Here is a 13,026-nt window from a genome sequence, read left to right as displayed (position 1 = left end):
TGCTGCAGCACCAGCTAGATTTAAAGGTGACAGTGAGAGGAGTCATAAAAATCAAAAAAGGTACTATCTTCAAATTTTTACTCTCTTTTCCACACACATTTCTGAAGCAGAGCTTTATGCAGTCCTCTGTCCCAGTCTTTCAAACAATTTCAGGCATACACGTTTCATTTTACAGGCAGCCCAGCTGTAGCAAGCACTTATGAGCAACCTTTTCAAACTTTAGGAAAACTATGTATTGTAAGTTATTTTTTCTTTTATCACATGCAGTATGATTTCAGGCCTGGTTGCTCCTCTAGTAAGACAATATTGTTCTATCAAAAGAAATTCTTAACTGGGATAAACATGACAACTTTATTCTCCATAAACTTTTCCTGAATATTGATCTCTCCCATGACACCTAACCAATTCTTATCGGAGAGTGCTGGATGCTGGATAAAACTTGAACTATGAACATTTACCAGAAAACAGAAGTAAAAATCACTTGTTTCAACACTTCACCAACATCAACATCAACATCCACAACTGATATAATTCTATTTAGACGAGATGGTAAAAAAATTTGTTACTATTTACTCTCTCTCTGATCAACATGGTTTTGCACACTTCAATCACATTCCCTCTTACTCCTTTTTTCAAACTCTGTGTAACTCAATCCTTGCATAGAAGCCATTCTACGCTTCTGAGTATTCTGGTAACCAGTTTTCCATTTTTTCCATACTGGTTATGAGATCCAGGGACCACACTGCACAATAGCCAAGCTATATGGTGCACTACAGATGTCTACAGCAGCACAGTGACATTTTCTGTTTCATTCTGAGTTCCTTTCATAATTGTTCCCTATGAATTCCTTTCACAGTGTTCCGTAATCCGACCACTATGGAGCATTAAGCTGCTGCTTTCATAGAAGTAGCTCTTACAGCCTCATTTCTCTTATCCCTCAATAGTAACTGATCAGAACTCACACCATATGAGCAAAGTTAAGACTTTTTGCCACTTACTGATTTTTTAATATTTTAATATTTTTCTCAAGATTTCTTGAAATAAACATAGGAAGTATAATATCACAGAAAACATTTTATTGTCAATGTTTCAAACGCTTCAAAACATTTTATGTTTCAATTATACAGCCTGTGTAGGTAGTGGAAGTCCATTTGAGTTTAACAAAGATCTAAAAATCTTAAAGATGAGGCTGAAAATAAAACTAAGTTACATAGTACTTCGCAACAGCCAAAGCTGTAACAGTCCTAATGCAAACGAGAAATATCCAGTATTGGATAAATGGCTAAAATTATTTGCTGTACTTCCTTTTCTCCAAAATTCTATAAATAAATAAAACCAGAATCCTACCTAATGAAAGATACTAGTGTCATACAATCTTCTTGAGCCACAAAACTGGCTGATTAGCTTACTAACCTGCTTCTAACCATGCCATGAAATAGAGATACCTGTCAAAATCATCTGTTTTGGTGAAGTGCAGACACAGAGTATAGGCTATCAAAGTTTGTTAATTGAAACATTATTGTATCTTCAGAATTTTGTATCATTTTGAGTATTTATTTAGTTTTAAACTGTTAAGTATAGTCTACTGCTATAATTGAAAAATGGAATATTTTTCTGATAAAAGACACCCAATCAGGTATGAAAGAACTCATCAAGGTAATACACAACACTGAAGTAATTATCTTTATAAGACAACCAAGCAGACAGATATTATTGTTTCTTTAAACACCATCTCCATTTCCTTTTATTTTCAGGTAGTTTTCCAGTTTTCAAGCTGGTAACTGTATTGATCCCACACAGTCTTATATTTCATATTCTTCATCCTACCATTTTCCTGTCTTTTCCAGGATCACATTCAACTTAATTTGTTCTTCCCCAAAAATACTAAGTAAGACAGAAGCATTTTTAATTATTTAATTTAGTTGGCACCAGAACAAAGAAATGTTTCAGAGAGAATTACAGTTCTGAAACAACTTCATGTAAAAGAGAACGTTAGTCATGGAAAAGCATTCTGAATCCAGCTGGACTCATTGCACAAAAAGATGAATCTGTATGCTCCTCTGTAACAGCTCAACTATGGTACTGTAGGATAATTAAAGCCAGTTGTTAAAGATTTCAGAGTTAGAGCATAGTTCCTATATCCTGCCAAAGTAACTATCAGTGGCAGAAAGCAGCTCTCCCATTGAGCCAGTGGCGATTAAGTGTTTGCATTTCCAAAGTTGTATCTAATGCAATTCTTGCAAGAAAAAGAAGCAGCTTTATGATATGCAACTCTAAGCTAATTTTGTTTTTACTTCTAAAATTCTGAATGAAAATCCAAGCAGATGATTTACACACTAACAATTTTTCCTTATGTTCCCTATCACTAATGCATAATACCCTACTCAACCACAACAGATGAAATCCACATCCCATGGAAATCAGAAAGAATTTAAGCACTGATTTTTAGAAGCAAGATTAATGTCACTGAAATCAGTCTCTTCTCCAAATGAAAGGACATCCATGCTCCAAATTAGCCTTGTCTCCTGTAACAACTAGACACATTCAAAATGAATTCTGTACTTTCAGGATTTTTTTTTTAAGCCCTGTCCCGGCACCTTGATTTAAAAAAAAACACCAACTTCTAAGAAACAAATATTGTAGTGTGTTCAAATTTGCTTTCCATAGCATCTGTGCCAACATCTTCATCTAGCAATTAAGTTTACAGAATTGACCTCAGTTACGTGAGTAGTAGTGATAAAATCTAATCTAAAACTCTGAATAAAAGAAATCAATAGAAACTTATCCGAAACTTCAACAATACCAGATTATCACTATTGGTTTTGAACACTACAGATACCCAGTCTCACCAATGAATACTTTGTCTCTCACAATGCTTAGAGAATATGTGTGAGGGTTAATAAATAAAGTAATTCCTGTATATTTAATTCACTCTATTAGTAAGTTAAATGTGCCCCACTTATAACTGGTTTTACAGAGGATAACAGCCTGATAGCTAGTTTACTTCATTTAGTTGCTGTGGTCACCTGAAGAAACAATTTAAAATCTTGTGATTAAACACTTGAAAGTAAATCCAACAAGGGGCAGACAACCAGAGCTCTTACTGCCTGGTCTTACATGCAGCATTCATGCTAACATGTCACAAAACAAGATTTTCAATTAATTTCTTCAGACCCTTTCTGGGTAGGTATCAGTTGCCTTTGATCAGGTTCCAGAAGGCATTCATTACAAAGAATTCTGATATTGCTCTGTGATACACCTCTCTTCTGATCTCAGAACTGATGCTTCAAGAATAATAATGTTTTTTAAAAAGCAAATTCAACAAGATTAGGGGATATTGATTGTGATAACCAAGGCTGTTTTAAAAAGACCATGAGCAACAATGAACTGAGAACAACTACTTGTGAAAAAAAAAAAAAGTCATTTTTCACGCCTTTTGACAGCCTTCAAAACTCAAAATAGTCACTGATTTCTCAGATACTGCTGCATGTTACTTCCTGATTTTTTGAAAAAGCAACTGTTACAGGAATTTGAAAACAAAAGTTGTTGAGAATGAATTCGCATAACCAAATTCAGAACTCAACCTGTTGTTATTGCTATGTATGAAATGAAAAGTGATTTTTTTCACCTACCAAAACAAAAATAACCAAGAACATAGGACTAAGGGTTAGACCTGGTACAAATCTTCCACAGTAAGCAGTCAAGTTCCTGAAAGTTGAGACAACTATTTTCTCCTCCAGTTACCATTTCAAAAAAAAATAAATTGCAGCTGAAATTCTATGTAAATATAAATAAGCCCAGTCATGTCACAGTGCCAGATGCAATTAGATTGCACCTACCAAATGAGGCTTCATGAAAAACTTAATACTCATTTGCCTAAAGTCTGTATAAAAATGAAACTGCTGACACCCTGTCCTCTGCTGAGAGAAACAGCCCTGGATGCCAGAGAAGCAGGAATGAAAGCACCTACAGGATTTTGGAGTAAGACACCTGGAAATGAAGACACCTGGAAATGAATTAGATAGCTGCAGAGCAGGAGGGTTTGCTTTTGTTGTTTGTTTTGTTGTTATTTTTTTTAATTAGTTTTGCATTTATGCGATTAGTGTCCTTCTAAATACAGTTTTAAATAACTAAAGCCTCCTACTCACTTCAACTTATTCTGTTTAGCTCTTTCTCTACATTTAGAAAACCACCTTTAAATAGTCCTATTCTTTGGTAGTTTTCATTAAAATGACTCACGTGTTTACCTGAACAAAACAATAAACGACGAATGGAATCCTCTGTGTTTCCTGGAACTACAATGTCTGAAAGCCCTTTACATGCTGCAAAACAACAATGAAGGGCAACTGCTTTTCACTAATGAAGCGTAATTTATAGAAACTATCTCTTTTTGGTGGTGAAGTTTAATATTACTTAAAAAGATAATGCATTACTTTTCAACAAGCATAGACATAAATGCAAGTGTCCATTCAAATACTTCCAAGCTTTTACCTGAAAAGGAAACAAGAACAACCACTTGGACAAACGTTCCCAAAGAGAGCGTTCATGATCCTAGGCAGTCGCTCTGATTTCAAGCTGATGTCTCTCAACAGTGAACACAAGATCCAGCACTCATTGGCAAGCTCGGGTCCATGAACCTCAAGTTACTGGGTAACAACTGTATTTGCGTAAGTAATTACCCACTAGAGGGAGTCGCTGTTTCACACATTAAATCCCACTTGGTAAATGATCAACATCAAAACGTGACTCCTCTGGAACGGTCAGAGCAAAAGAAAATACTACTATAGGCAAAACAAAACATGAAGTTCAGAAAGAAATCGATACAAAAAATGACATTAATGTGCTCTTTAGAAAAAGAAAAAAAAATTCCACAGTTATTTTAGCCATTCAAAGAGATGTTTCTCATACACTGGTAACTGAAAACAATTTTGCCACCGTACACTCTTACAGAGCCTCTGGCTATAAACTGTAAATTTTACAGAAGTAAACATTTTTTGTGCAAATTAGTGCAAAATAGGAATTACGGTATTTTTTGTTGAATTTCCCCCATTATATCAGGGGCAACATTATTGGGGCATGGGATAAATTGGTATCTTCTATGTACAGAATTCAAACAATTATTTCTCAAGTCTGAGACCCCAAGGGTTCTTAATACTGCTGGCAAGGGAAAAAGACAAAGGCCATTAAAAACAAGGGACAAACAATTTCAGTTTATTTTCTACAGTCTTTAACATTGCTTATCAGTAATTGCTTTACCTTTCAGATCATAAATGAAGAGGCACTTCTGGAATCCTGAGGTAAGAAGAAACTCAATTCTAATTCCCAAAGATGAATTATCATGGGTAATGTGTCACCATGCTGACAAAACCACTGAGGCCCTCACACAGTTAAAAATATCTGAGTTACCAATTCCTGCATATGAAATTTTTTGTTGAAAGCGTGGAATCAACAAATATTAAAAACAGGACAGTCCTTGAATTATATACCACTCAAAATAGCAACAAACTATTTTTCAGTATGATTTCTCCAGCCAAAGATATCACTTCCTCCTTTAACACATACACTTTGAGAACAAAAGGAAGGTACCTGAGGAAAAATGCAAAAAATACAAGTACAGACACATGCTGTATTTTCATTTACATCGGTTCTCAAAACACGCTTCAAAGGAGAAATCTGCAACAAAAGCTCTGTTCTGTAATATACCTGATAAATCTGGCTTGGAGGTTTTGAGCAAGAGCTAGAAATCGCAGAAAAATCCCCATTGGATAGTAGCACTTGAAGCTTAAGATCTATCTCATTGAGGTGATGAAATTCCATTGGTTCAGGTGTGTACCCTTCTCCTGGTGTTAGCCAGCCAGATACATCCTCCTATTGAAAGATACAGAAAATATTTAATCCTCATTCCCAAAGGAAACAGACTATAAAGGCAGTTACACATCAAGTATATACATTTTTCAAATAAACTGTACTTAAAAATAAAATGTAAGTTTTCATCCATCATGTTATATAGCTGAAATCTGCCAATATTCATCTACCATGCACACTCAAAAGCAGGTATGGACAGAACAATGACAGGCATACATTTTTAATTTTTAAATATAACCAAGCAGCAATTTAAATGGACTTAAAATATGTATATTTAATTTTATTACTAGAAAGCCCATGCATCTACATGCATTGTTAAAATGTACTACCAAAAAAGGTGTTGTGTTAACCTAAACAGATGACTTCTATTATTTTACTTATTTTTATAAAAGTCCAAAGCCTGTGTTCTCACTGACTAGCCACTCAGAAGCCTTGAAATAAAATTGCTTAAAGCAAGATGCTTCTCCTGCCAGCTGGCCAAAGAGCAATCAGGCAACTCCCAAGTTCCCCATCCATTCTTCTGAAGGTTATACAGCTCCCTTGATCAAGTTCTCTTTATGCCTAAGAGAAGTGCTTTGCATAGCTGACCCCTTTTTCTTAATGATGCATCTCACTTTATAGCCTCTTAGCCAAGTCAGTCAAACCTTTAAAACAGTCTTATGCCATGCCATGCCATGCCTATCGCAGCTCACTTCCATGGATGCAAACTCTTCCCTTGTTGCGGTTTCTCTGTTTGTTCAATATAACAGTCCCAGCTCCCTTTTGAAGGAGTAACTGCTTGTCACAGTCTAACTTGCATATAGATCTTGCTGTCCAGCACTGCACAGTAAACATCACTTTCTGATGCTACTGACATGAAAATAAATTTTAGGAAAGTCGTGTTCCTTTGCAAGATAGTGCAGAGGATAGAGAGGAAAGCATCTGGCAGACATAGATCCACCAGTTCTAAGACAGAAAACATAACAAACATGCTATAAGCTCACATTTTCAATGCTAATATTGAAGTGGAAAAGCACAGCCTTCAGAAACTGCACTAGAACTGTCCTCAACATCATCCTAAATCACTTCTGTTATGCATCTCAGCACTGCTTGTTTGCACACTTACTCTTGAGACACCTTATTACAGCTTAAGCCCAAGGAACTGTACAGCGAGTTGATCGTATAGCAAACTTTAGACAGCAAGATACTTTTTGCTTTTAAAAATGATAAATGCAAGTCAACAGGCATAAAAGTGAGATGTTCTCAACTACACTGAACATATCTTGTCCAACTCCCCCAATGAACTTGCATCTCAAAGTCTGGCACCAAATGCAGACATCTATTCTGGTACACACTCAATCACACCTCCACAGCAGCACATTAGAAGTCCAAATAAAGTGGAACATAATACACTACTCACTATTGTTCTCTGAAGGAAATGGAAGTAACAGACTCCCGTGCAAGTCAAAGAAGGAAATACAACCAGCAGCTATGTCTAAAAGGAAAACCACTTTCCATCTGATAAGGAGTCGAAAAGAGGGAAAGCCTGACCAAAACCAGACTTGAAATGAAACTGTAGAGGTTGATGCCATGGCAGAAACCACCTGGAGCCAAATCTCCAAACGAGGGTATGAGATGTAATGTGACACTTGCAATATATCACCAAAGAAGAAAACAAGACATCCACAGGAAAGCAAAGGAAATGCTCTGAGGTGTGTAGCTGCTGCCCTTCTAGAGGCCCGGTATGTTACCACAGAAACACTGGGAGAGACAGAAAGCGTAGAGTTCTTTTCCTGATCGTGATTTAAATGACTTTTTCCTCTTTATAGCAGCAACACCTGACGAACCAATATGAATATGTGCTCCTACTACAGACAGTTGCATATTATGAATGAGCTTGGCCCACCTAACCCAAACAAATGAGTTCATATTCACAAACAGATGCAGGTTCTCCACAGCAAGCTGGCAGTCCTGTCTCACACTCCCGGAAGAAGTGTCTGCACGACCGCGATTCACTGAGAATGACACTAGCAGATTATGCCTCTGCCCTGACCACAAAGAGACAGCAGGTAGGACCTCAGAAGGGCAGGGCAGGGATGCAGGGGAGCACAAGAGTATATTGCTGGTTTTCTTTCTTTTTCCTAACAGAAGAGGGCCAGCACTTGCCCTAGACTTCAACATCTGTCTTGCAAGGGATTCATGTCCACCACTCCTTTACAGCTTCCAGATTAGTCCTCTGGCTACTCAAGCAGCCCCATCCACACAAGAGGAGCTTCCAATTACAATACCAGTGCTGTGAGGTCATCCCTGGTTCATCCCTGGTTCATCCCCATTACCCTAAAGCACACCAATTGCAAAAAGAAAAAAAGCATACCCCAAACACCTGTCATAAATTAACTCCGTACTACATTTAAAAAAAAAAAAAAGTCATCTCTTTGGTGAATCAAAATCAGTTCTTCTAATGTTTTCTCATACAAGTATGATGCACAACTAGTAAGCCTGACCAGACATGACCTGACCCCAGAAGAACCACTCAGAAATGTCTCTAGAAGCTTGCCAGCTTTGTGGAAGCATCTGTCCAGGTGATACAGTAACCATCATAACATAAGTATCCAATGCAGTACTACACTTGTGCCATGTTGACCACCCTCAAATCAGACACTGAAGAGCAGAGCGTGAACACACTGAAATGACTCTACAGGAGTCAGTTAAACTGCAACTGGGCTCATTAGCCACAGCTCAGTGTCTATATCCCATGCTCCAAGAATCCAAATTACTCCAGTAGTCGCTTTACTCCGGGGTTAAATAGACTCACACATTCTCTTTTGTATTTTCAAGATGGCTTCACTTGGAAAATAAGCTTCTGTCCTGTCAATGTTTCCCGTGTGTTAACTCAGAACAATACTTTTATAACAGCAGTCAGTGCTTATTACTGTGGCACATCTGAAACAAATTATACCCCTGCAGCTTTGACAATTAGATTAGCATGACTATGTACTTCTAAACTATTCTAAATACTCATAAAACACTTTTTTAAAAAAGTGAGAAGTGCTGTTTGGACGTTTGACATATTTAGTAGTACGAGTCTAAGTTGTCTAATCCACATTACATTATACAGAGGAATTCATACAGCATAGCCAGCTCTGCCTTGATTGATAACCTCCAAAACATTACTTTAGCCAATGTGCTTGCACCAGCTTTTTATAAGTCAGAATGAAGTAAGATGAAAGTGGTCATCAGCTGGACAGTTACCTGGGCCAACTTCAAGCAGCCTAGATTACTCATTAGCTGATAATTTCCTCGTGATCTTTGTTACAAAGCAGCCACAGGAAATGCCTCACCCATTATATAATTCAAATGTGGGAGAGGAAGACAGACTAGACAGGTTTAAGTAACTAAGTATTATCCTTACTTTTCTTCTACTTTGGCAGTAGATTTAGGAGCTGTTTTCTTTAAAGAGATGATCTAGTACAGACTAGACTAACCCACTAATTACTATTCCCATTCTCATCCACTGAATCAAGAACATACAGCAACACACATGCCTGTGTCGTGATCTATTTAGTATCTGATATAAATAGTAAAATCTCTGTAAATACATGCCCATATGATAGTGACATGTGCCAAATGCAAAATTTGGATAAATGGTATACTTTTCCATTGCCTTGATGCCTTGAGAATTGGTACAAAAAAAAGGTACACATTGCTAGTCACAATTTGCATTAGCTATTCTGCATATCTGCTTCTAAATTTCATGAAGGACACTAGGTAAAAGAAAACCCAATAACTACATATTGTGAGAGAAGACTTTTGTAATCAGTAAAATAATAAATTCTAAAAAAAACCTCTAGGTCAGAAAGCTATGATGTTTACTGACAGAAGGCTGTTTAAAACATCTTCACATCTTTAAATGCTGATGTTTATCAAATGAAGGACCATTTCCTCAAATTGAAACATGTCCTTGATCAGGAAAAAAGAACAGAAGAGACAATATTGTTAATCAAATACCAACCTTTCTGACAAGAGAAGAAAAACAACAAAAAAGAAATAAACAAAACCCCCACAACCCTCTCCCTACAGTTTCTTCTTATTCAAAGGCTGGACCAAGTGCTGTTTCAGCTGAACATCTTTTCACCTTTATGTGGCATTATAATGCCAAACTTGTTGCAAGCATATCTAATAGAATACCTTGAATCTTTTCCTAAATGCACGGGCAAAAGATCAATTAAATAATGATCCAGTGAGCTTTAGCTTTGTTCTTCTAATATGCAACAAATTACAAGTACAATAAAAACGAACTCTCCTAACCAGTAGATCAACATTAGACCAAAGAGCCTTCCACTACATTTTTTTTAATACTAAACTATGTCAGCTAAGTCAAACATCTCTATGCAATGATATAAACTGATGTGTATCTTACACAGATAAATAAATCAATCTGTAAGCTCAGTGTTCACGTCCAAAAAAATTAAATAAGCTTTCTGTGTAAAGCAAGGGAACAAATGTCAGGTCAACAGGAAGACTGGAGGAATTTTACAGAAGTCAAAGTTTTTCATCTCATGAACACAAGAACTGAGTGATTTGTTTAAGTGCTGATAGTTTTAAACCTTTGCATGCCAAAGGTTATGTTTCCTGTGCTTCTACTTTAGCTTACTAATTGTGAAAGAACAGTTACTGTTAAAATACTGCACATTTATATAATTTTAGTCATGTGTCCATCAGGTTTTCCTGACTGATACAGACTCCACTTATATTTGCCCCACAAAGCTCTGAAAATGCCAAAACGTAGTGTATATTTACCAGTTTCCCAAGAGTAAAGAGAAAAGTTTTGGATCACGGACCAAATAAGTTTCAACCTAGAAATCATACTGAAGTTGGGTAAATTACAGATTTGTTTAATGTCCCAAACCACGGGTAGGTTAGTTCTCTTTCCATAACCAGTTTGGATTAAGATGAAGAAAACCCTGAGCTCACCTCCTAACCCCATATCCTGAAACAGTCATTTGTAAAGATGGATTTTAGACACATTTTAGAAAGGAGTAATGAAGAGCACCACCTCTTGGATGTCTTGACCACCTTATTAGAAAATAAGTCGAAGTAACATATGGGAAGAGAGAATTTAAAAAAAAACAAACAAAAACCAACACATTGCATTTGCTTCTTTCTCGCACATCTATGTTGTTATTTAATCTACTGAAAAATTATTTACTCCAAATCATTTTTAGCTGTATAAATTAAACAGAAACTGGACCTCAGATATATTTTCTTCATTCTACACAAAGGTCACATCTTTGTTCTTAAGTACTGTGATTCAGTGTATAGTTACAAATGTGAAAGACTTCATAACATTAGTATAGACAACACAACGTACATGTTAATGAATAACAAATTAGAAAGGTCACCTAATTTCTTTACACAAAGCAAGCATTTTCCCAGTATTTCTTCTTATTTATTAAAATGCAGGTTTCTTGAAGCATTATATCAAGTTTATGTAGCTTGAGGATGTTCATTCTATGCAAACACATATCTTTAGCATGTTTAATACCATATATAGTTAAAAAGTACTCTAAGTTTCTAGTATTATTCATTTTTCAAACCAAATTTTGTCTTCCCTTCCTAACAGCCTGATAATTACTTCTGTAAAACAACAGAGCCCCCAAGAACTCAATCACTGTGACATTCCCCTCAAAGCAGTAAGAAATAAAGTCTATCTCCTAGTAACTGGGAGATCAAAAGACTATGTGATGTCTCCACATTACTAGGGCACAGACTCTTCGAGAAGCAGTGATGGGTGAGACAATCAAACACTCTTTTTTAGTCTCCCTGAGGAAAGGTATTTTTATCTACTTCAGCTCTTGCTATCCACTGCAGTATGCAGAATGCTCACTCTTTAATATTATGTTAAAGCATAAATGTCTAATACTTAAGTAGAGTTTGGCTCCTCTGCATACTTTTAAGACAGAGTGAGTTGGAAGCCACACAAAGATGTCATGTTATGTTTCTGAATGGACACATAAGTTTCATCAATGCATACTGATGAATGAGGCATATGAATGCCTCATCACTGGAAGTGTTCAAAGCCAGGTTGGATGGGGCTTTGAGTAACCTGATGTAGTGGAAGGTATCCCTGCCCATGGCAGGGGGGGTTGGAATGAGGTGATCTTTAAGGTCCCTTCCAACCCAAACCATTCTATGACTCTGATTCTGTATTTCCCGCACTTGCTGCATTCTGAAGTTCATGTCCTCAAAAAAGTCTTGGGAGTTTTTTTGAAGTAGTTGCTGGCCCTTCCACCAGAGACTACAGCACTAGCAACACAGACTAATAGGCCACAACTTCACATTTCATGCAGAGAAACCAGATCATCTTCTCTGAGTGTGCTTCTAAGGCTCCTTCCACCCATGCCTAGCTTTTCTTTTAAGTTCTGCTGTTTTTCTGAGCCCAGGCTTGTCCAAGTGTTAGTAAATGAACAAAGAAGCCAATGCAAATTCATTCTTGGAGACCAAGCCAATTGGATTTCTCCAGCTTTTCTCTCCTATCTCAGTAGGTTACTTCATGGTAGGACTATAACCAAATCAAATATAGATTTACTGTAAAAATAAGCCAAATACAACAGGACAGAACAAATTAAAGTTGCCATACCTCAAGACCTTGCAATTCAATTCCATCTTCTGTATCTTTCAATAGTTCAATTAGCCTTTTCCTTTCTCCCTCAAGCATAACAATCTGGTTTCCTGAATTCTTTGCTAGCTGAAATATTTATAAAAAGAAAAAAAAAAAACAACACTTTAGAACTCCTTTAGCTCAAACAGCATAAAGTATTTAAACTCTGCGAAATTTACATCCAGATCTTGCTTATTGTTATAATACAAATTATCACTCGGACAGAAAAATCTAGCAGCCTACATATAATAAATTGATAATCTTATAACAGTCTTTGACACAGTAGGGGGGTGGATATTTTTCATTGGATGAAAAATCATTATAGCTGCTAGGTCTTCACAGAAAAAAAGGGCATGTAAATCAAGGCATCTATTTGCTGACAGAAAGAAGTCTTCTGTAAATAAGGATCCCATGCAGGCTATACATAAACAACCTGCATGCCTATTCTTTTCTATGCATAGGAACTCCTTCCTTTAACTTAACAGTAACTACATTTAAAGAAGGTCTTAGGAAATATATTC

The 13,026-nt window shown here is 36.5% G+C and overlaps 1 protein-coding gene across 1 annotated transcript in view; it reads right to left on the bottom strand.

Annotated features, from left to right (window-relative positions):
- Positions 1 to 13,026, bottom strand: part of FSIP1 (fibrous sheath interacting protein 1) — a gene marked incomplete at both ends in the record, with an annotated part of 85,613 nt that overhangs the window by 60,470 nt on the left and 12,117 nt on the right. The window contains 2 exons of the mRNA XM_082485734.1: positions 5,704 to 5,868; positions 12,485 to 12,592. Coding sequence (XP_082341860.1) covers positions 5,704 to 5,868; positions 12,485 to 12,592 — 273 coding nt within the window. The remainder of the gene's footprint in view (positions 1 to 5,703; positions 5,869 to 12,484; positions 12,593 to 13,026) is intronic.

Source organism: Vanellus vanellus (assembly GCF_965231255.1).
Source record: "Vanellus vanellus genome assembly, chromosome: 6".
Taxonomy (NCBI): Eukaryota; Metazoa; Chordata; class Aves; order Charadriiformes; family Charadriidae; genus Vanellus; species Vanellus vanellus.
Note: the sequence above shows the minus strand (reverse complement) of the source record. Positions and strands in the feature narration are given on the sequence as shown.